This window comes from Panthera onca, chromosome A2 (genome assembly GCF_046562875.1).
Source record: "Panthera onca isolate mPanOnc1 chromosome A2, mPanOnc1 haplotype 2, whole genome shotgun sequence".
NCBI lineage: Eukaryota > Metazoa > Chordata > Mammalia > Carnivora > Felidae > Panthera > Panthera onca.
In genome coordinates, this window is record NC_138340.1 from 63407448 (window position 1) to 63432190 (window position 24743).

Here is a 24743-nt window from a genome sequence, read left to right on the forward strand (position 1 = left end):
AGGGAATGAAACAAGAGAGATTAGGGCAGATATAAATGAACCAGAGAACAACAAAACAATAGAATCAACAAAACTGAAGCTCATTCTTTGAAAAGTTGCCAGCCCTTTAGTAGACTGGCTAAGACAAAGAGAAGACGCTCATCACTAAAATGAAAAATAAAAGTGAGACATCGTTAACACTATAGAAATAAAAGGACTATAAGAGAATACTAAGGCAATTCTGTGCTCCGACAGAATGAGATAATCAGGATGAAGTGTGCATATTACCAAACTGACTCAAGAAGAAATGAGAATCTGGACAGATCTATAACAAGAGACTGAATCAGTAACAAAAACAAAACAAAACGAAACAACAAACCCCAAAAACCAAAACTGTCCAATCAAAGAAAAGCCCAAAGCAGGATGTCTTTACTTATAAATGCTAAAAGTCATTTAGAGAATTAAAACCAATCCTTCTCAATTTCTGTCAAAAATGGAAGAGAAAACACTCCCTAACTCATCCTATGAGGCCAGGAATATCCTGATACTAAAGGCGGATAAAGACATCACAAGAAAGTAATGAACAAATTACTGAAAAATCCTCAAAAAAAAAAAAAGCCCAAAAAATAAGTTTCAAAGCAAATCTGCCAGCATATTGAAAGAATTCTATGACATGACCAAGTGGGACTGACTCCAGGAATGCAAAGTTGATGCAACATACGAAAATCGATCAATGTAATAAAGTACCTTAATAGAATGAAGGGGAAAAAAACATGATCATCATTATTATGATCATCATAATTCACCCAGAAAAATCATCTGAAAAGAAAATACAATACTCTTTCATGATAAAACCATCCGCAAACTAGGAGCTGAAGGGACTCAGGAGGAGCTGAGTCCTGGCTTTGCCAGGACCCAGCTGGCCTATAGGTTTAGGACAATCCCTATCCAACTCCCAGGGTGTATTTTTGCAGATATAGACAAGCTTATTCTAAAAGCTATATGGAAATGCAGAGGCCTTAGAATGGCTGAAACAACCTCTTGAAAAAATGTTTATTTTTGAGGGGGGGCAGAGTGAGAGAGGGGGGACAGAGTATCCGAAGCAGGCTCCAGGCTCTGCGATGACAGCACAGAGCCTGATGAGGGGCTCGAACCCACGAACCATGAGATCATGACCTGAGCCAAAACTGGACACTCAACCGACTGAGCCTCCCAGGCGTCCCATGGCTGAAACAATCTTGAAAAAGAAGAATCAAGCAGGAAAATCACTCTACCCAATATTAACGTCTACTATGTAGTTACAGTAATCCAAATACTGCAGCAATGACAGAAAGGGAGAGACACACAGATGATTGATTAGAAGAGAACAGAAAATCCAGAAGTAGGCCCACACACAAATACACTGCACTAACTTCTGTCAAAAGAACAAAGGAAATTCAGTGCCATAGGACAGTCTTTTTGACAACAGGTTCTGGAGCCACTGTCCATCCATAGACAAAACCCACAAAAACCCAAAAGCCAGAGTCACCAAATCATGATGTTTAAAAATGGGTCATGAGGGGTGCCTGGGTGGCTCAGTCGGTTAAGCATCTGACTTTGGTTCAGGTCAGCTTGGGATTCTGTGACTCTCTCTCTCTCTCTCTGTGTCTCTCTCTCTCCCCCTCCCCCACTTGTGCTCTGTCTCTCTCTCTCTCTTGAAAATAAACATCTTAAAAAATTAAAAATAAATAAATAATAAAAATAGATCATGAACTAAGATGTAGAACATAAAACAATAAAACTTTAAAGAAAAACACAGGCAAAGTCCTCAGGATCTAGGGCAAGGCAAATCACTTTTAGACTTGACAGCAAAAGAATGAAAAGAGAAAACTGATAAACTGATCTCATCAAAATTAAAAAGAATTCTTCGCTGTGAAAGCTCATATGAAGAGGACAAAATATGAAACAAAATAAAAACAAAAACAAAAAACAAGCTACAGACTGGGAGAAGATATTCGCAATGTTTGCAGATGATCTATCCAACAGAGAACTTGCATCTAGAATGTACAAAGAGCACTGAAAACTCGACAAGAATAACCAAACAACAAACCCTCCAAACAATCCATTAAAAAATGAGGGAAAGACACGAACGAATACTTCCCCAAAGAGGGTATACAGATGTCGTAAGCACATCAAAAGGTGCTCAACACTATTAGCCACCAGGAGAGTGCAAAGTAAAAACCATGAGAGATCAATGTACAATGATCAGAATGGCTAAGGTAAAAAATAATTACAACAGCAAATACTGCTGAGGATGTGGAGAAAGTGGATTTCACATCCATTGCTGGCAAAGTGCAAAATATTACAGCCACCGCAGGAAACAATTTGGCAGTTTCTTGTACAACTAAATGTGTAATTACCATACAACCTAGCAATTGCACTCTTGGTATTTATCCCAGGGAAATGAAAATGTATGTTCACGCGCACACACACACAAAATACCTGTACGTGAAATTTCACAGCAGCTTTATTCTTCGTAGCCTACACTGGAAACAGCCTGGCTGTCTTTCAGGGTGCGATTGGTTAAACAGGATAGTCCGCATCAGGGCACAATGCTCGGTAAAAAACAACTGTTGCCTTTAAACATAAAACTGCCATTTTTTTGTTTGTTTTTTGAGTAGTAAAATGGGTTTATTTAGGAATAGCAGAGAAATGCACTCTGTGACAACCAAGCTTCATGCAGAACCAGAGGTGAATCTGTAAAACGAAGGAGAGGACCACTCTCACAGAAGCAAGCGAATTTGGGAAGGCTGTGATAACAAGAAGTGCATTAGAATAAACTGCGAGCTCAAAATTTAGTGGCTTCTCATTGGCTGAGCTGAGACTTTCACGCATTGGCTGGGCTATGCCTGCTTCTCATTGGCTGGGCTGTTGGGGGGATGGCGGGGGCCGGGGGTGTTCCTTCCTCCCACTGAGACAGTAAAGGTAGTAGCTAAAGTAGTACCCGGATGCAAGGTGCCACTCTTCCTGTTGGGTCTGGAACTGGTAACTAGCGGTAGGGTGTGAGAGCGCCCCCTGCTGTCCATCAGACTCTGTTCTGAATGCAGTTTCCTTTTATTAATTTTCCCAGAACCAACTACTAATACATACACTGTGGACAAATCTTCAGCGAATTCTGAGTAGAAAAAGCCAGTTCAGGGGCACCTGGGTGACTCAGTCTGTTGAGCGTCCAACTTCGGCTCAGGTCACAATCTTGAAGTTCACAGGTTCGAGCCCCATGTCAGGCTCTGGGCTGACAGCTCAGATCCTGAAGCCTGCTTTGGATTCTGTGTCTCCCTCTCTCTCTGCCCTCCCCCACCCATACTCTGTCTGCCTGTCTCTCTCAAAAATAAATAAACATTAAGAAATTTTAAAAAAGGGGCGCCTGGGTGGCTCAGTCAGTTAAGCATCCGACTTCAGCTCAGGTGTGTCTCACGGTTTGTGGGTTCGAGCCCTGCATCGGGCTCTGTGCTGACAGCTCAGAGCCTGGAGCCTGCTTCAGATTCTGTCTCTCTCTCTGCCCCTCCCCACTTACAGTCTGTCTTTCGAAAATGAATAAACGTTAAAAAAATTTTTTTTAATTAAAAAAAATGAGATCTTAGAAATTGAGGGCAGATTAGCAGGTACTAGGGCTTAACGGTTTTGGGGGTTGGGGTAGGGGTGGGGATAGGGCACCATGGGGGTTCTTTCGGTAACTGACAGTTCATCATCTCAACTGTGGCGATGTCACACATGTGACAAAGCTGTATAGAAGCACAACACGAATACGAGTGTGAGAAAACGTGCGGCAATGTGAAGGGGGCACTTGTGGGTTGTGTTAATGTCAAACCCTGGGTGGATCCTCACAATGTCCCCACGGGGGCAATGGGGCAAAGGCTACAAGACACCCTTCCGTAATTATTCCTGACAACTTTAACTTACCCTATCGAGCTGCCCTTGCAAAAATGCCACAGACGAGGTGGCTTATACACAACAGAGATCTATTTGGGGCATGTTTCCCATCTGATAGACTGAGACAAGGGGACAGTCACTGTGGGCTATAAGGTGTGCTGAGAGCCAGTTAAGAAATTAACTCCTACGATTCCTGGATGGAATGGGAAGAAGGGTGTGCAGAAAACTGAGTGCGGACAGAGCTGTGTAGCAGCAAGCAGGCGGGCTGACGTTGGGGGCACATGTTTGCCCCTCGTGTTTGGGGTCCAGGTTGGACAGTTCCCGGAGGCCCTGGCTTTTCTGCTCAGAATACCCCCTTAGGAGACAAGTGGCCCTTATACAGGTAAAGACAAAGAGGCCAAGACCATATCAGCTGGTAGCATCCAGCTGGTGTCCGGCGCCACCTTCAAATGTTCTGGGGGCCACACTGTGCGACACAGAGGTACCTGCCTCCTCCACGCGGGAGTGGACATGCTTTTCTTCTCCATTCTTCCCCATCGACAATCAGAACGCTGGCTGTGACCCACAACATTGTTCCACGGCCTGCCGTGGGGCCTGCCGGCTGTCTGAAGAACACCGTTCTCCCTTCTCTGAGGTTTCTACCCTCTGAGCCCTCTAGGATGCTGGAGAGCTGCTGAGATGGGAGGAAGGGTGGCTGGCACTTGCACTTGGGAAGTGGTACCCAACAGCAAAAGCCAGCCTCCGCAAATGGCTCTGCAACATACTCAGCTCCTTGTGGGGGACTTTGAATGGTGTGGAATGACTCCTTGGCCAGTCCGCCAGGAGTGGGTGTCATTCATCGTCAGTGGCCTTTGCGGCATGACTGCTTCAGGGAGAGGCCGCTCAGAGCACTTCTGTGCACAAGTCCAAGGCCCTCGGGGCTGGCCTGTGTGTCCGTGGCATCTTGGCCTGTAGCAGCGCCGCCCGGAGGCGCCCGGGGGTGGCCTCGCGGTGGGCGGGGCTTTCAGGTGTGGTTTAGAGACGGTCACAATCTCATTTCTGGTCTGTCGCATTCACCGGGTGTTCCCTTGACACATATGTCCTGGGTATTTGATTTTCCAGGTCAGGTGCAGCGTGGTCATCGGGCCACGGCTGTGCGCTGCACCAGAGATCCTCAGGCATCGAGCTCTCGGGCGCTGGATGCCTGTGCAGGCCACCTGCAGGGCAGCTCGGGTCAGCCCGCAGTCTTGGCTGCTGCCAGGCCCTGCAGTCTAGGCTGCCGACCGAATGAGTCATTTCCTTTCTTGCGCCAGCATCTCCTGGCTTTGCCCAGTTACTAGCGAGCTCCCACAACCCAGAGTCTCAGAAGAAAATCCAGATCAGGGACTGGAGAGATTAACGGACCACAGCGGACATGGCCTGGGCACCCCCCCCCGCCCCCGTTTCCTGACACCACCCCACCCAGGGCTGGTTCCGCGTGTTATTTCTCCCCGGTGGCTTTGGAGCTGGGGGTGGGGCAACCCCTACAGACCTGGGCTCCTCCACGGAGGTCAGGACCACTGGCCTCATCCTGCAGAGTCCACGCGGAAGGAAGAAGGAAGATTTCCTCTCTACCTGGCAACAGCCGCCAGCCAATGAGAGCCCACCTCCACCATCACCTGCAGCCAATGAGAGCCCACCCCCACCATCACCTGCAGCCAATGAAAGCCCACCTCCACCTCCATCGCCTGCAGCCGAGGAGAGGCCACCTGCCTCTCATTTCCCTCCAGTGAACTTTCCTTCAAAGCAGCCCCTCCCACCCCGCGTCCTCTGGGAGCGGGCTCTGAGTTCGGGTTTGCTCGGTGGGCATAGTTTGCTTGCCGCACTGGTAATTGGTCTGCCCCGTCTCGCACAAGCCCATTTGCCGCTGGATAACCTCTGCTGTTTGCTCTTCAAGATTGACAAGGGGTTGTCTTCACGGCAGAGCGGCTTAATGAGTAACCGGGATGTCTCCGGTGACTCACCAGCTCACCCGCCATAGGAGGAAACAACTTTGGGCGGAGTTGGGGGCAGCCTTCCCGGAACGGGGCGGGGAGGGGGCAGCGGCGGGGCGATGACCCAGGCTTGGCGCTCAAACTTAGATCCGAAACTGACGCTGCGGGTCCCCGTTTCGGTGAGTGGTCCCCGCCGGGGTTCGGGGATCTGCTTTCCGGAGCCAGGCTTCCCTGTCACCTGCCGTGGGCTGGGAAGGATGTGCGGGGAGCGGGGTGCGCTCAACGGGAGTACTCCGAGAGGAGAGGGCGCACGGGGAGGGTGAGCAGAGGTGGGGAGCAGGGGCGGGGAGAGGAGTGTACAGTGAGGGGGTGCGGGGAGGGGGCCCGGGGAGCAGCGCCCGCGCGGGGCGGATGGGCAGGGCGTGCGGGGAACAGAGCACCGGGTCGGGGGGAGAACAGGTTTCGGGGAGCGGAGTACGGGGAGGGTGCACTGCTAACGGGGCGCGCGGGGCGGATGAGCAGAGGTGGAAAGCAGGTGCAGGGAGAGGAGTGTGCGGGGCGGGGGACCGGGGAACAGCGCGCGCGTGGGGCGGATGAGCAGGGCGCGCCGGGAGCAGGGCACGGGGTCCGAGGAGAACAGGTTTCAGGGGGAGCGGAGTATACGGTGAGGGCGCGCGGGGCGGATGAGCAGGGGTGGGGAGCAGGTGCAGGGAGAGGAGGGTGCGGGGCGGGGGACCGGGGAGCAGCGCGCGCGGGGGGCAGATGAGCAGGCGTGCGGGGAGGAGGTACCGTCCCGGAGGATGCTGAGAGCGCTTAGTGGGTGCGTGGGGAGAATGTTCTGGGAGAGGGGATGGGGGTGCACTTGGGAGCAGGGTGCACAGGGGGAGCGCTCAGAGCGTGCGGGGGTGGGGTGGGAGAGGGGTGTGTTTCCTAACCCCGCCACCGCCGCCTTCTTCCCAAGACCCGAGACGCAGCGGGTGTGACCTCTAGGTGGAGGCAGGCGGGGCGGGGACCGGCTTCTCCACAGCTCAAACCATAGAACACCCAGAATCCCCCCTCCCCCCCACACACACTTTTTCTTTAGTGGTTAAGTTACCTCTTGGAGAATGATTTTTACAGTTAAAAACCACAATTCCACTGAGTGGGTTTGAAGATCTCATTGGTTGTATTTGGTTACCGATGCTGCAGCGTCCCATCCAGCAAGAGGAAAGGAGCTCCCAGGAATTGCACAAGAGGAAGACTTTTATAGGCAGAAATGGGGGGTGAGGGGGCATAAGGGTGAGGGAAGAGGGAGGGGACTGGACAAGACAAACGGTATTATAAAAGGAAAGGATCCTTCCCCCAAGGTCACCTTGCTTTGGAGGTAGGGCCGGAGTCTCTCACTATGGAGACCAGGTAATTGCAGGTGGGCTGGTTAAAGGTCAGATTCCTGAGAGGCTGATAGGTTAGAACTGTCAAAAGTTCAGAAATAACAGAATAAAGCCAATGATTCACCAAAGTAGCAATTAGTAAAAGTTTTTGGGCACACGCCAAGAGTTTGCAAGCAGGGAGCACTGGAACCAGAGCATAGGATAGGACTCACAGGTCTACGGTCATCACCACGCCAGAGTTCGAGTGGGAAGGCGGTGGCTCTTCTTCGCAGCGCTTGGCTGCAATATTAGAAAGTTCTTAAAGGGTGGGGAATTGGTCCGTGGTTACCTCATACTGACATTGGGAAAGACTGGGAATCTTGCTCTACATTTCCAGAGGCTAGGCAGGAAGTGGCCCGGGGGGGGGGGGGGGGGGGCGGGGTCGTCTTGCAAACTCAAACTTCCTATGACTAACCTTTTTCTCTGCTCAGAATTTTTTCTCTGCTCGGAATTTTTAAGGCTGCTCTCCATTTGGTTTTGATTTAACAGATATCTGAGTCTTGGTTTGCCGTCCTGGGGCAAGTGAATCTGTTTTAGGACTGTTCCCCCCCCCCCCTTTTTTTTTCTTTCTTTCTTACTAAACTTTGAGAGTTTCGATGGCCAGAAGCATGCCTGAAACCCATGTTGAACAAGTGTTGAAGCATGAAATACTGACCTCTAGTTGTCCTGCAGATCTAAAGAGAAACTACGGTAAAAAATTAGAGGACGTAGAATTGGTCCCTGCGTGCGGGTCCTTTCACAATTCGTGTCTATGGTAAACTGTCCTGGGACCTAGAAACGCCCACATCGGGGACCACAGGGCTGTCTCTCTTCTTGGTCAGGGGTTGGCCAGGTGACCCAATTGGCCGGCTGACCCAAGGTCACAGGTGGCAGCCTCCTGGCCACCCATGCCAGAAGTCAACCCCACATCAGGCTGCTCCCCTCCATGAGGGGTGACCCAGAAATTCTGAAATTTGGAGAACAGGAAATATCCTGGAAGGCCCCTGAGGCACTCTTCAGGCTGTGGTGTCCTTCCCGGCCCCCCTTCCCCTCTGCTACTTCCCTGTCCCTTTGCCCTTTTCTACTCTGCCCTGCCCTGCCCAGTGAGGCCTGGCCCCTCTAGCTCATTCCACACTCCTGGTGTCTTCAGGGTTAAAGACACCTTTGGTTGCTTTCCTTGGCTGTAAACTCGGCCTTTAAAGGATTAGTGATTTCCCTGAACCGGAATGAAAGTCTAAATCTTAAACCCCTAAAAGGATTTTCACACCCTGCCCCACCCTTTAAGGCTGCTATCCTGCCCTGTCACCTCTTACTGAACCAGGCCTAAGTCCCCTAATGTTCCATCCTTCTGCCCTTTTTCTCCCTTCTTTGGAGGCCAGATTGACCTACTAGTTCTCTCTCTGCATAAGCCTCATGATCCAACAAATCACATTCGCAGTCCCAGGACTTTCTACGATGGTGGGCACCCCAGTAACATTTTAGTTAAAAAAAAAAAAAAATGAGTTTTTCCCATGGGCTTTTGTCCAAGTGGACTTCTTTTGTTATCTTTACTGATCATAAGATTAATACAAACTCAGTGTTTAAAAAAAAAAAAAACACAAATAGGGGCACCTGGCTGGCTCAGTCAGCCGACGGAGCAGCTCTTGACCTTGGAGTTTGTGAGTGAGTTCGAGCCCCAGGTTGGGTGTAGAGATTACTTAAATAAAAATAATAATATGAAAAACCTCACAAATATAAAACAAAATGAAACTTTCAGCTTTTCCTACTCCCTGAAGATAAACACTGTTCATTTTCCTCCCTCTCTCTCTCCCATACACACACACACACACACACACACACACGAACACTCACACACATTTGCTCTCTATGTTCATTCAAAAGAGTTTTATAAACATTTATACACACCAAGCTATTTACACAGAGTAACCCACCTATCTGATTTTTAGTTTAATGGTTAAAACTGAAAAAGAACAGATGGACATCTGCTGTCTGCTCTCCACAGAAGCTCCATTCCTCAGGACGAAGGGACATGAAGTGTCACAACCATCATCCAGTGCCGATAATGTTGGAAGATTACACTTTTTTTTTAATGCTTATTTATTTTGAGACAGAGAGCATGAGTAGGAGAGGGGCAGAGAGAGAGAGAGAATCCCAAGCAGCCTCCGCACTGTCAGCGCAGAGCCCAATGCAGGGCTCAAACCCACGAACTATGAAATCATGACCTGAGCCGGATGCTTAACCGCCTGAGCTACCCAGGCGCCCAGGGAAGATTAGACTTTTGAAAGACTATTTTTAATCAGTGCTTCCTTCCGCAGGGATAGGACGTGGCCATGGTCATTCCCTCCCTACCCTGATGTCCCTCTCGTGTCTGGGACTTCCCTCAGTTGTTGGTTCCGGGGATGTGACTTGGGCCCCGAATTCCCACCTGCCCTGTTTCCCCCCAGCTAGCCTCATCTGTCACTTTTCAAACCTGCTTGTGAAAACAACTCAAGCTTTATTTCCCACATGGGGTGATGCCTACAGCCACCTTGTGTAGAACCAAAGGGTGTCATGGGAAACAGCCAGCCTTAGCCCCATGCCTAGTAAGTGACACTGGGTCCTTCCCTGTCATCTTAGCTCGACACAGGCACCCCTTGAAGCCTCATCCTTCCAGTCAGCCCTTACGATTTCATCTTCTGGATCCAGAACGTACCCTGCCTTTCTGTTCTTAACATGTCTCTGCTCATGTTCTGTGTCCCTCCATCCAACTCTGCTGGAATCATGTGTTGGGGAGGAAAAACTTCTATCCTCTTAGGTAGTGTTTTGGGGGACTGCAAATCAAAATGACAAGACACACTAGTGGGAGAAAAGATGGATTTTTAGTTATGTATGCACATGGGAGTTAACAGAAAAATGTGGCTCCAAGAGGTGGTTAGAATTTGGGGGTGCCTGGTGGCTCAGTCATTGAAGCGTCTGACTCCTGACCTCAGTTCAGGTCTTGATCTCAGGGTTGTGAGTTTGAGCCCCTCATCGTGCTGGGCATGAAGCCTACTTAAAAAAATTGGGGGGTTTATTTACCATCTTCATAGGGCATAGAGGGGGCAGAAGGACACTTCTGGGAGAACAGAGGACTTCTGGGGAGGTGCAGAAGGGGCACTTAGGGAAACAAAGGACTTTGGAAAGATAAGTGGATAAGTGGATAGATGGGAGATAAGATAGTGAGAGTGTCTTTTTGTGTTTTTGTTTTTGTTTTTGGTTTTCAAAGAAGAGTTGGCATTGCTCCCTAGGACCTAATTCATGACAATTGAGTTCTTCTAGGAGGCTCCACTTTTAGGCAGACAAGGGATTTCAGAAACTCCTATGTCTTCAGGTGGGAATAATTGTTATGTGATAGTGGCTTCCTCTGGATCCTTTCACAAAGACACATCTCCGTCATTGCCCCCTCCAAACCTTTCAGGAGTCCCCGGCCACCTCCAGGTGCTGCTCAAGTTTTTTATGGACTCACCGCCTGAGCACTTGGCCTCTGACCTGGCCCCAAGTCAAGTGACCCCTTCCTGCCATGCTTAGCCCTTTCTGGTACCTCACAGATAGTTCGTGCCTTTCTTAACTCTGTGACTAAACACGTGAAGTGACCTGAAAGCACCAGGCGAGCACCTAAATTCACCCTGCTCTGCAGTGGCCACTGAGGAGGGGGGCGAAGCCCTTTCATGGCGGGGGGGGGGGTACAGTGCAGCCAACAGTGGGCTACATCAGTCACTGGGTTTTGCAAGCTGACTTTTCTCAGCCCCGCAGGAAACAGGAAGTGTCGCGTTTATTCTGAGTTGCCCAGACTGGACAGGTCCCATTGTATACCATCAGTGTGTGTTGCTGGGAATGTGCCATACCTATTCTCGGTGGGAGGGAAAATGTCCAGGGTGCACGACGATTTTAAATCAGCAAAATGATGTAAAAAGCGGTCATTGGAAATCTTCGCTGAGTTGATGAGTGACCTCTCCTTGTGAAACCGCACCGGGGGTGGGGGTGGGTGGGTGGTGCTTGAAAATCAGTGCATCTGACACTTCCCCTGGTGCTCCCTCTTGCGCCCGAGACAGGGTCCTGGGGAGCCCTTCTGTCTGGGTTTTACGTCGTGAGCTGCAGTTGAATGCACGTGGTGGATGCTGGTGGTAGGGGCCCTGGCGTAGGGGTGCCTCCTTTTCTAGAATACCCTGAACCCCCGCTGGGCTAAGCCTGGCCTCAACGACACTCACTCACGGACTAGCCCTGTTTCCTGATTCCTTTGAAGGTCGGAAAACATAATGTAGCTTTGTGTGTTTTCTTCCAACTTGAAAACTTCCTTCAAAATGCAAACGTAGTGCTGGGTCCCTGAATAGTGATTCCCTCTTTCTTACTCTTCGCCAGGGTTTTCTTTTACACCTGCTCCCCACACTGCCTGTTCACCTGTCCGTTCACCTGCTGCAGCTGGAAGAATCCAGGTGAGTGGGGAGCTGCCCCCAGGGGTGGATTGGCTCCTGGTTTCCACCCTCTGCTCTGCCTGTTCTAGGGAGAAAGATCTTGGGAAGTGAGACACCTCCTTTATCTCCTCCTGGCTTTGACCTTTCTGTGGGCAGGTGGGGGTGATGCGGTTTTGGAGTGCTGGGGATTCAGAGCTGGCGGCCAAGAAAGAATTCTTGAAGACGTCTTTGGTGCAAAAAGGTGGTTTTATTAAAGCACGGGGACAGGACCCGAGGGCAGAGAGCTGTGCTGGGCTTGGGAGGAGAGACTGGTTCGATACTGTGGAGTTGGGGGAGGGAAAGGCAAAGGGAGGCCTCCAGAAGGACTTTGATGTGTTAAAGAGGACCCATGGGATCCTGGAGGCCCTGCTACTGTCTGGCTATGGCTGTTTTCCCTCTAGGAAGGCAACATGACGTGGGCAGGGGTTTCTGGAGAAACGTGCTTCTCTGTACTTGCCTCAAGTATCTGTCAATGGGCTGCAGGTTAGGAGGACATTTCATGTTACCTGCCATTTCCTTCTGCCTGTGTTCCCCACATCACTACAGAGGGGAGGGTGATGCTGGGGCTCTGGGAATGAGTTTGTAGGTTTCTGGAGATGAGGCTATGGGTAAGATTGCCTTTTTCTTGTAATTTCCTAAGATATTTGTAAACTCTTGGAGACCCACGTCCAGTAGGACTGTGGTCTCTATCGGTTAACTGTTTGTTTTCTTTCCTTTCCTGTGTCCTTCGGCAGCCAGGGTGCCTGAGGAATGTCACACACATCCCACCTGGTGGGGGAGGGTGTGTGTTAGCTTGACTTAATGCTCCCTTATCAGGGGTGATGGGGTTTTGGGGTGATGGTGGGGATTTGGAGCCAAGAAAGAATTATTGTAGATGTCTTTGGTGCAAAAAGGTGATTTTAGGGGCGCCTGGGGGGCTCAGTCAGTTAAGCGGCCGACTTCGGCTCAGGTCATGATCTCATGGTCCGTGAGTTCGAGCCCTGCGTCGGGCTCTGTGCTGACAGCTCAGAGCCTGGAGCCTGTTTCGGATTCTGTGTCTCCCTCTCTCTCTGACCCTCCCCCGTTCATGCTCTGTCTCTGTCTCAAAAATAAATAAATGTTAAAAAAAAAAAAATTAAAAAAAAAAGGTGATTTTATTAAAGCACACAGACAGGACCCCTGTATAATAGGGAAAGATAGGATAATAGAGAAAGGACCTGAGGTCCCTGGGTGGCAAAAGCATGCATTTTGGAACAATGCTGGGAGCTGGGAGCGGTTGACCACAGCAACCCCCTTGGGGCGTAGAGTTCCACTTAAGAATGTAACAGACGTCACCTACTCCCCCTCAGGTTCCTCTCAGGAATCTGACAACGGAAAATACCTAACTAAACCCTAAAACTTGTGTATACGGGCAACAGTAAGACCAGTCTGACCCCTCGCGCAATGGAGTCGAGCCCATCGGGAAGGGACCACCCAGCACCTGGAGTTGTCCAGCCAGTAAGGGTGGGACCTGAGGAGGATCCAGGGGGAAGAGAAGGGGATGCTGACCAGAACCTCCTAAAACAAGGAGCCTTGCGTCTAGTCACGGGCATTCCCTCTGAGCGCCCCCTCTCTGTAAAGAGAGCTTCCCCAGTATTCTTCCTTCCGGATCTGATGCTCTAATAACCTTGTACCTGCTCACTCTGTGTCCACCCCTTCCTTCTTCCAAGTGGGGAGACCACAAATCCTGGTGTTGCATCCACACGACTCCTAAAACAGAATGCTATGGACACCAGTGACAGTCACAACAAAGTTTATTGCAATGAGAGGCAAGGCCGACCGATCGGGAGCAACACTTTTGATCAGAGTGCGGCCTTGAACAGCCGTGGTACATGGTTTTTATAGCCGACCACCTCATTTTATCATCACCTGGGAACAGAACAAAGAAATAGCTCCCAGATGAGGTGGAAACAGTTCCCGGATGGGGTGATTATTTTAGACTTTCTGCGGTTAAGTCGCAACCAGTTGATCTCCTTGACCCTGCCTCTGATGCTCTTTTCTTTGAACTTTTGTTTCCTTAATTGGTGAAGCCTAATTTACGAGAGTATGAAGCGTAATTTACAAGAGCAAGGCTGTTATCTCTTAACCTTCAGTGTCAAAACAAAGCTGTTATTTTTCAAGCTATAGTGTCAACACAAAGCTGTTATCTCTCAAGCTATAGGTTAGCCCTACACTACAATTTAACCCTTACACTGGGTGTTGAGGTAAAAAAAAAAAATCCTGCAACCCGTGGGCAGCAGGAGCTGCACTGGGGTCGTGACGGGTAACTCATCACATACCCTCAGCTTGGGAGGGGGCGGGGATAGAGTAAGTCTCTTAGGAATTTTGGAAGCAAGGTTTCCAGGACCTTGAGGGGGTCGCTGTGGCCAGGGAAACACCATTTATTACCATTTAGTGAAACCTCAGTCCTGAGACCCCTCGGGTGTATATCGGGGGCCCTAAGCCTGGAGCATGATGCCAGCATGTGTCCTGGGGCAGTTGAGATAAAGGAAGGAGACTTACAGGGTTCTCAAGGTGGGGTGATGTGAAGCTGAGATTCCCTTCTGTCCCCCACAAAGTGTCATCATGGAGGCAGATGAGACCCTCAAGGGAGGTCACTGTGCCGGTTTCAAGGACTGGTCAGTGAGCCGTAGGCAGTAAGGGGATTTGATGTTTCGTTTGCCTCTGTTTCCCACATCACCATGGCAGGCACTTAAACACCTTTACCTCTTGAGGGTGATATTAGGGCTCCGGGAAATGGAGTCTCTAGGCTTCTGGAGATCAGCCTCTGGATGAGATTGTCTCTCTTGCAGTTTACTAAGTTCTCCATACACCGAAGGAGACCCTTGTCCTGCATGACCGTGATCTCCATCAGTCAACCATCTGTTTTCTTTCCTCTCTCCTGTTCTTGGGCAGCCAGGAGAGTCCAAGGAATATCACATATCCCACCTGGGCGGGGGGGGGGGGGGGGGGTGCTGTTAGCTTGTGTTTGGCTCCCAGCCTGCCCCACGCTCTCTCATCAGGGGCACTGTATAATGTATGCTTTGGAGAGTGAAACGCGTCTCTGGTTGGAACACCAGGACCCTCCCCCCCCCCCCCCAACCCTGCACACACAGCCACGCTGCCTGCCAGCAGCCTCAGTTAGCAGGGGGTTTTCCAGCCAGAGGGTCACCGGAGTCTGCGGTTTTCTTGGCACCAAGTTGCTTAAATCTTTTGCTGTGTGCTGGGTGGGAGCACGGAGAGGGGTCAGTCTTGGGGAGGCTCGTGGCCTACAAGGGGGGCCTGCCGGCACTAAGGGTGCAAGGGGAAGAGGCCCCGGGGCGGACTCAGGAGGGCGTGAGGTCTGGGACGGGGACTGGGCAGGGAGATGATCTCTCTGTTTCCGAAGCGAGAAAAGCAAGCGGGTGTGGGAGTGGCGCTTTCTCTGCAAGACCGGACAGGATGCTTTCTCTGCGGCTTGGTTTCCATTTCTGGATTCTGTCTGCCGCCTCCCGGGAAAGCACTTCTAACTCTTCCTCTTTCGATTCTCTGCATGCTGCCCAGCTTCCCACCCGCAGAGGAAAAATTAGCCTCTTGGAAGGTGCAGGTTGTTGGGGGGTGCGGGGAGGTGCGTTGCTGGGACCACGTACTGCTCTGGCAGGGAACACTGCCTGACCGACTGACACCGGCCCTGGGGACACAGATGTAAGACCCCAGGCTCCACTTCTCTCAGTGGAGTGAGGGCCCTAAGGGGAGGGGAGCGGGGCCATCTGGGGCCAGTCTCTGCATGGTCCTGCTGATGGTTGCATTTCCTGGAAACCAGACTTCTGCGGAAGCCCAGCCGTCTGTATAAATCTGTTTGATGAATACTGTGCATGCCTGGAATTAGGAGCTAAAATGCTGATCAGCGATTACAATTCTGACGCGTGCGTGGGTTTCCTGACACTAATTCTCTGATACCAGCAGGGCGTCAGAGAATTCAACTCACTTCTGACACCACCTACCCAGAGATGGCAGTCAGACCCTCCAGGCTGAGGGCCCGGTCCCCCAGCACGGCCCCTCCTCCCTCCAGATGCCAGTCCACGTGTCACCTGGGTTCTGACCCACCAGCTACAGACCAAAGGCTCCCACGACCCCTCCCTGGGTTTGGCGAAGTGGCTGGAGCCGCTCACAGGACTCGGGGGACAGATCGCTCACTAGATCACTGGTCTGTTGTAAAAGGATTAAATCAGGAACAGAGGGAAGGGAGAGCTGCCCAGGGTGCGGTTGGGGAGGGGGTGCCGAGCTCCCTGCCGCCCCAGGGCCCGCTGTCCCCCCATCTCCACGTGCTCACAGACCCTGGCCTGTTGGGATTTTATGGGGGTTTCAATGCATGGACACGACTGATGAAATCATTGGCCATTGGTGATTGATTCAACCTCCAGACCCTTGAGGTGGGAAGTGGGGCTGACCAAGCCAATCTCTAATCGTGTGATTGGTTTCCCTGGCAACCAGCCTCCACCTTCTGGCGCTTTCCAAGCCACCTCATTAACATAACAATAGACCCCTTAGCGCGTTCACTACTCTGGGAAACTGGATGGAGACCACATACAGCAGACCCTTGAATAGCAGGGGTTTGAACTGTGCAGATCCACGTACGTGTGGATTTTTTTGGATAAATACAGACGGTACTGTAATTGTGCTTTCTCTTCTTTATGATGTTTTAAATGACACTTTCTTTTCTCCAACTTTAAGAGTATAGTATATACTACATAAAACATACAAAATGTGTGTTCATCAACCATTTATGTTTTCAGGAAGGCTTCTAGTCAATAGTAGGCTATTAGTAGCAGTTAAGTCTTTGAGGAATCAAAAGGCAGAAGCACCAGGCGGATTTTCCAGTGCACACCCCTCCCCCCCCCACCACGTTGTTCTGAGCTCAACTGTATGTATATATCTGTTTCCCTTAAAACCACCAGTTACCCGCAACAGTTGGGCTTAATTGGATATAAAGTGTAAAACTAGCCAAGAAGCACAGACTTGCTGAAGCACGTGGCCAGTAACATGGTTCCCTGGTCACTGCGTGGTTCAAGAGGGGATCCCCAGGTAGGGGATAATCTTTTCTAATAGGATTTTAGTCACAGAAGAGGTGTGGGTCTGTCTACAAGACAAGGCTTCATTCCAATAAGAGAGAAAGCATATGATCCATGACTAAAACATATTTATATCCATGAGATGGAGGGATTTGCACAGAACCCATTTGCCAAACCTCAAACGGTCCATTGGGCAGTATGGGTGTTTCCCAGGATTGTATTTTGGCCAGTGGGACAAGCAGAGTTCCCGCCATATTGGTTCATGAACACTATCCTTTCACGGTAGACCAATGGTTTAATGTGCGTACAGTTGTGAGTACTGGGAATTTAAAACTTTCTGGTACGGCCACATTGTTCTTTGGTCCACACCTGAGTTCTCTCTTTTTATCAGACCAACAACTGTCAGATTTCCAATATTGATTCTCCTTTTATGGGGCCAATTTTTGGGCATCTCTGGTCAATTTTTCCAGGCCGTCATTTGGAAAAACGTATCTTTGGACCATGACTGGGGTCCTGCTGTTGGTCTCCTTTAGCACAGCATTTTTGGTGGAAATATAAGCAAAGTGGTTTCCTTTGGCCTCCAGGGGGATGAGGCTAAATGCCCGGAACTGTTAGTAATAACTAGAGCCACCAGCAAAAAGTATGGCACCTAGTAAATGTTGGACATAGGAGCCATTTAAAAAAAATATTTTTTATTTATTTTAGAGAGAGAGAGTGCGGGGAGAGGACGGGTAGAGGAGGGAGACACAGAATCCAAAGCAGGCTCCAGGCTCTGAGCTGTTCAGCACGGAGCCTGACTTGGTGGTGCTCGAACTCGTGAACCGCGAGATCATGGCCTGAGCTGAAGTCAGTCACTCAACCAACTGAGCCACCCCGGCGCCCATTGGAGCCATTCTGAATCTTATCCTCATGGGAGGTAAGAAAACTGTTGTTTCCCTTCCGAAATCATGAGCTTCCCCAAAGGCACACTGAGTGTCTGCATAAATGTTTGTCGTTCTGCCCTTGGCTAAAACAGAAGCTCAATTTAGGGCACATAAGTCAGCCTGTTGGGCCAAACAGAGGAGCCTGAGGTGAAGGTCCTGTCTCGGTGACTTCAGGGGAGTTGTATAGCACATCCAGTGTGACATTTGATGCTTCGAATAAGGACCATCAGTAAACCATGAAAGGCTGCATTGACTAGAGCAGTTTCCTGTGAATTGTCACGGGAGTCAACAGGTGATCTGTCAATGTGAGGCCACTGTGAGCGATTTTATCCTTGATGGAGAGGAGAGGGGTGAGAGGGTTCAGGATCCTGGAACCAGAAAGAGTCATTGTAAGAGGAACAGTGACCAGGATGATGTCACGGGAGGTGAGGCGACAGGCTGAAAAGTGTTGAGTGTCAGGAGAACTTAGGAGGGCTCCTGCATGGGGCACTGGGATGGTTAGAGGAACCCCTGTGACTATTTCTTCAGTGGCCTTAACTGAGAGGGCAGTGGCAGGAATGGCTGTGAGGCCAGGGGGATATCCCTGAGTCACAGGGTCTAATTGTTGGGTACAACACCCCATGGGGTGATGGTGGTCTCCGTGTTTTTGGGTGAGCAGCTCTCAGGGCATCCCCCTCCCTCTCACATGCAGAGAGGAAAAAGGGAGGGGCGCCTGGGGGGCTGTGTCGGTTGAGTGTCTGACTCTTGATTTCAGCCCAGGTCCATGATCTCATGGTTCGTGGGGTCAAGTCCCATGTCGGGCTCTGCACTGAGAATGTGGAGCCTGCTTGGGATTCTCTCTGTCTCTGTCTGTCTGTCTCTCTCTCAAAATAAATAAACTTAAAGAAAAAAAAGATACTGATTGTCCTTAGCAACTGGAACACTAAAAACGCACCACATAGGTCAGTTACCTATGAAAACGTGAAAACGTTGCTTTCAGTGGGCACGGATGTTGGGAGTGTATGGGGGTTAGGAATAAAAGGGTTTTGAGGGATAACAGACTTATCGATTGCCTCGAGGTCCCAAACAAACCTCCATCCTTGGCCATCGGGATTTCTCACAGATAAAGTAGGGGTGTTACAGGGACTAGTACCGGCGATAATGAGGCCCTGAGACCTGTAATTCTCTATTATGGGCTTGACACCCTGAAGGGCTTCTTCATTTATAGGCTATTGACTTATTCTAAGGACAGGTTTTGAGGGATCTATTTGAGCCGTATTGACAGGTCCTCTGTGGACTGTGCCAATATCAGTTAAGGATTTTGCCCCTAAAGAGGATGGTAGCTGATCCATTCGTGACAAATTACCAGTGTCCCCAGACTCAGCTGTGGTCCTGTCAGAGACAGAGCAAATCAAAGATGTCAAAGGGTCATTTAAATCCCCTGGTTGGCTATGTTGATGACTACTGTCAAGTTCTAGAATTATCTTCCCCTTTGGGGAAAAAGAAATTCTGGCATGATGCTTTTCTAAGAAGTCTCAACCCAATAAATGAGTAGGGGCAGAAGGCAGAGTCAGTATGTCTCAAAGAGAGTAGGTTCAGAGATGGGAAACTGTTGAGTTGTAAGAGACCCCTCCTCACTAACTGAACTAACTGTTCAGGTGCTCTGGGCGGGTGGCAGTGGGGCTGGGCACTGAGGGTGTAGGTCCTGTGTCAGTAAGGACGGAGTTTCATTCCCAGTCTGGAGAGTGGATTCTCCGAGCTGATTACCAGCGATGGACCGACAGGACGTTGAAAAGTTTGGCTAGCGGTCTAGAAGCACCTACAACGCCTAAATTTGTTAACAGTCTTTTTTTCCAATATCCTGGTTGCTTGTAATAACAGCAGAAATGAGACTTGGCTAGGGTGCAACCAAGCTGGTTTGCCAGGATAACTAAATTTGGAGGGGACGTAGTTTCCCATTCCAGCCTGGCCCTTTTAACTGGAAGGGAAAGATCCTGGATCTTTGATAAACAGAGATATAACTGGGGCGCCTGGGTGGCTCAGTCGGTTAAGCGTCCGACTTCAGCTCAGGTCACGATCTCGCGGTCCGTGAGTTCGAGCCCCGCGTCGGGCTCTGGGCTGATGGCTCAGAGCCTGGAGCCTGCTTCCCATTCTGTGTCTCCCTCTCTTTCTGCCCCTCCCCCGTTCATGCTCTGTCTCTCTCTGTCTCAAAAATAAATAAACGTTAAAAAAAAAATTTAAAAAAAAAATTAAAAAAAGATAAACAGAGATATAACTGTTGATAAGCAGAGAATTAAATCCTGCCTGGGTGGACTCAATAGCTAAAGGGAAGACCAGAATGTCTTTAAAGTCAGTTTGGAGTCCATCGTCATAACCATGAGCAGATTCATCAGGCTTTTGTGTACACGCCTCAACCTTGTTCCCGTCACCAGGCTTAGGACAAGCCATTATAATTGCTCCAGTGAGTGAGTGTTCTAGCATCTTGCCAAAATTCGGGGGTGTGTTGGTCTAACTCCTGCTCGGGATGTTTCCACCAGACTGGCTTCATCCAGTGTTTGGGCTGGCCCCAGCAATCAGCGTGTGGATCTGCTGATACAAATCCGAGAAGCCAGGTTGGAAAGTTTGAATAACTATGTGCAGTTCTTCAGCAAACCTATGGGGGTCCCCGGCCACGTTGGAGAGCTCGTTAACTCTGGCCCCCAGTTCAGCCTCAGTCTGGGGACCATAGGAAACCGGGAGTCCATTTATATCCTCAGAAGGCTTAACTTTGAAGGAGCCGGTTTTAATAGGTTCAGGATGCAGAATGCAGGGGAGCATCAGGAGAAAAGGAAGGTAAAACAGATAAGAAGGAGGGGCTGGAGACAGGGCAGGTGTAGAGAGAGCAGAGGAAAGTAGCCCCGGGGCCTCGCATCTGTGGACAGAGAGATGGGGGAGGGGAACAAGAGGCCGAGCCCCAGGAACTTAACGCGGCCGCATCTGTGGTTTCTTCTTCCTCTGGCTTTAGGATGGTAGTAAAGACAGGGTTGACTCGTGCCTGCTTCGGATCTTCTCTCCTTCCTTGGCAGGTGCTGGAAATCCCACAGTTCAGACCTCTCCCCCGACCCGCACCCCTCTTCCTGGGCTGTCCCTGACACCTGAGATCCCACAGGGGTGGGCAGCCGGGAGTGGTCTGTGGGGCCAGGCTGGGAAACCAGGGGTGACGCCCGCCCACCTTGGCTTCTGGTGTATTTCTGCTAGCTCCTTGGAAATTAGCAACCCTGCAGGTCACATAGCGCACATGGGGCCTGATGTGAGTGTGCACAGAGTTTCAGCACTGGGCTTCCACAGGCCAGTGAGCCAGAGTGCCCTGGGTTCCTCCAGTGGGGGTGAGTGGGGTCGGCGGGGGGACTCGCTGTTGTTAATTACACAAGGAGGCCTTGGACGGAGGTGTCAGATCTGATGCCCAGGTCCCAAGTCAACACCTTGGTGTTGAGCCTGTCAACACCTCGAGGGTGTCAAGTCAAATCCCTGAGGACAAGCTATACTTGATCTGCCTACCAACCATGTCCTGGCTCCCCTTCTGTACCTGCTCCCTTTAATTCTCTCCTGGGGCCTTCCTGACAGCTTCTAGTCTGACGCTGCCTTGTTCCAATAGATTTTTGCCAAATAAGCTCTTAAGAGTCTCTTACATGCCTGAGTCTATTTTTAAATAATATTCTGGGGGCACCTGGGTGGCTCAGTCAGTTGAGCATCTGACTTCGGCTCAGGTCATGATCTCACAGCTCGTGAGTTCGAGCCCCATGTCGGGCTCTGTGCTGACAGCTCAGAACCTGGAGCCTGCTTCGGATTCTGTCTCTGTCTCTCTCTCTGCCCGCCCCCTCCCCCCGCCCCCCGCTTGCACTCTGTCTCTCAAAATTAAATAGACATTAAAAAAAACCCTTTTATTCTTATTTTTTTAATGTTTATTTATTATTGAGAGACAGAGACAGAGCATGAGTAGGGGAGGGATAGAGAGAGATGGGGAGACACAGAATCCGAAGCAGGCTCCAGGCTCCAAGCTGTCAGCACAGAGCCCAATGGGGGGCTCAAACCCACAAACCACAAGATCATGACCTGAGCTGAAGTCGGATGTTTAACCCACTGAGCCACCCAGGCGCCCCCTCCAAAACTTTTAAATAACATTCTATGTTATTTTCTCCTAGGCTCCTGCCCCAGCTGAGAGAATGGCTTCCTCGGGACTCCAAACAAAGAAACGTGACAATCACAAGTAAGGCTCCTGCCGACCGCAGGCTGGTTAGATCCTTAGGTTTATGGCGATTACTGTGTGACACATGTTTTTCCGAGAGCCGCCGTACGGTAACACGTTTGATTCTGGTGACAGAGACCGGGGACGAGATGACAAGAGCTCTGGCGTCTGGTGCCAGGGACACGCGGTGTTAGCTACGTGGGCAGCTCTGGGCTCAGAACGGCTCTGGTGGGGCCCCTTCCAAAACACGGCCCCTGCTTGTCTCCCGGCCCTGTCGGGGTTCAGAATCGTAAATACTTTCTTTATGGTTTTCCGTGATTCCAGCTGGTAATCCTTACAGCCCATCTTCTATGTCTATTTGTGCACTGCTGGCCAAGGGAGAGTTTCTTGCCTTCATCCTGATTCCTGCCTGGGCTTGAATCCAACAGTATTTTGGTTTCCTCGCTCCCCTTGGTGTCCCCCACCTCTGCTGGGGTTACCTGGGGGAGCCCTGGAGCTGGGCTCAAGGTCATGGACAGCACCCAGCTGGAGTGGCCCCTGGCCTGCCCTCCGCTTGCGCTCCCTCACTGGTGTGTCCTTGCCCACCACCGCAAGGCGGCTGTGGTGTTAGGAGCTCGAGGCCAGCTCATGAGTGCCTCTTATGAAAAACATTCACGTTAAAGTGAGCCCATACGGTGAGGGGTACTGATAGAAGCCAGCTTCCACAGCAGTCGTGAGTGTGAAGTAGGTTTTTATGTGCGAGCTATTCGATTTTCAAAATTTATGTTTATTGTTGAGAGAGAGAGCGTGAGCAGGGGAGGAGCAGAGAGAGAGGGAGACACACAGAATCCCAAGCGGGCTCCATGTTGACAGCAGACAGCCTGATGTGGGACCAGATCCCATAAACCGTGAGATCATGACCTGAGCTGAAATCAAGAGTCGGATGCTTAACCGACTGAGCCACCCAGGCTCCCCATGTGTGAACTATTAGTTACATCATTTCTACCGCAAAGCCGAGTGCCTCCCAGGTACTAACGTTTGTATCTGTGTCCAGAACGGGGCCTGATGCGTGGCTGGGGTCAGATCCGGCTGGCTGCTCTGAGCTCTCCCTAACCCCCGCCCCAGACTCCCTTCCTCGCCTCTTCTAGTCCCTGAGCACCTGTCCCAAGGCACCTGGACAGCTTGTAGAATCAGCCAGTTTGCATCCATTTTGCATTTCCTTTCCGGAGCAGGTGTTTCACGAATAGTTGTTAAATGAGTCAAGTGACAAAACCAGATAAAGTGACTGGAAATTGTATGTAGAGGAGAGAACGAGCTTTCCAAGTAATGTCTTTGATTTGTTTTAACATCTTTTAAAAAGTAAGTTCTGACATGGTCTGGTTCATTATGGTCCTTGTCCAACTTATCTATTTTAAAAGCATTGCAGGGGGTCCCCGGGTGGCTCAGGTTGAGCCCCGGTTGAGCATCCAACTTCGGCTGAGGTCATGATCTCACAGTTCGTGGGTTCGAGCCCCGCATCGGGCTCTGTGCTGACAGCTTGGAGCCTGGAGCCTGCTTCGGATTCTGTGTCCCCTCCCTCTCTGCCCCTTCCCTGCTCACGCTCTGTCTCTTTCTTTCTCTCAAAAATAAATTAAAGCATAAAGAATTGAAAAATATATAAAAGCATTGGTGTTCTTCATAGTAATGCTCTGTTTCCTTCTCCTTCTCTTCCTGGAATCAGGGAGGGGAAAAAAAAAAGTTTCCCATTTTGAAATAATGTGGCAAACTTGTCTTAATCACATCCTGTTTTGTCAGTTCTGACGCTTGCCGCTCAGCCCTTCTACTTGGTCCTCCGTGACCATAACATCCCGAAGGCGTGTAGCAACCATCCTGTCATCAGTGACGGTTGTCGTGAGAAGACCTTAGGACGCCATGACTGTGTGAAGGTGTCAGAATTTTCATAGCAGCCGTGGGTACAGTGTAAATGGATGAGCGAGGCCGTGTGCCTACAAAACCCCAATCAGACTCCGGCTGGATCTGCCCCGCAGGCCGCAGACACTGTCGTGGCCTGGATGCTGTGCCCTTCTCTGTCTTACCGCAGTTACTACCATACTGTAGCTGTGTTTGCTCCCATCCGTTTTCCTTACTCGATTTTGGGCATCTTAGGGCACAAAGTGCCTTACAGTGGCTTTTCAGGTCCGGCGGAGTGATTGGTGCAGACAGGAACTCATGACTTAGTCATATGGATAGCTTGCTCTCCCAGGAGATCACCCGTGTTGTTGCACCCTAAGCCAAAATCAATACAGTCAAACATTGCTTTGCCAGATGGTTCATTCCAAAATCCAAAAATATCCATGTAAAAATGATTACAATACTGTAACATAATACACAATAATAAGGAAAATACAGAATAGAAAAATAAATTAACCTGCACTTATGTTTGAAAGCCTTTGTGGCTTGTGTGAGGGAGACGAGAGAGGACGGTTACTGTGTAGGACGACTTTCACGATCACTAATGGAATCACTGCTGTCTATTGGTCCCCTGGGATCTTTTTCTGCATGGGGGCCCTTGTATATGCTTGCACGGATGTTGACTACAGTGCAGTATCAATAAACTCTCGTCATAGACTGTATTTGCTGTAACTGGTAATAAGGCAGCGGAGGAAAGGGTCTCTGTCCGCAGGCAGCCTGAGCTAGAATGAAGCAAAGCGTTCCTAAGCTCACTCTTGTACGGAAAAGCAAAGGACTGTCCACAGGTGCTTTGAAGTGACAGAAAAGACACCAGTGCCAGTTGTGGGCACCTTCCAACGTGCTGAAAAATCACTGATTTCCGCCAAACACCACAGCCTGAGACCGAGCATCCGAGCCTGGGAGACGATCGCCCACAATCCTGCAGAGAGAGAGAGAGAAGGA

At 50.2% G+C, this 24743-nt stretch overlaps 1 protein-coding gene across 5 annotated transcripts in view; it reads left to right on the forward strand.

The window, feature by feature from the left end:
• Window positions 1-5910: 5910 nt before the first annotated feature.
• The window catches only part of UPP1 (uridine phosphorylase 1), a 28616-nt gene continuing 9783 nt past the window's right edge, over window positions 5911-24743 (forward strand). Inside the window, exons 1-3 of one of the 5 annotated variants that reach the window (XM_060632078.3) lie at window positions 5911-6019; window positions 11606-11679; window positions 21829-21893. Coding sequence is in view for 4 of the 5 variants with exons in the window: in XM_060632074.3 (XP_060488057.1) it covers window positions 5960-6019; window positions 21829-21893 (125 nt within the window). In the remaining variant the exon portion in view is untranslated. Of the gene's footprint in view, window positions 6020-11343; window positions 11490-11605; window positions 11680-17517; window positions 17662-21828; window positions 21894-24743 lie in introns of those variants that run through there. The other 4 variants (XM_060632075.3, XM_060632076.3, XM_060632074.3 and 1 more) reach the window with 4 other exon arrangements.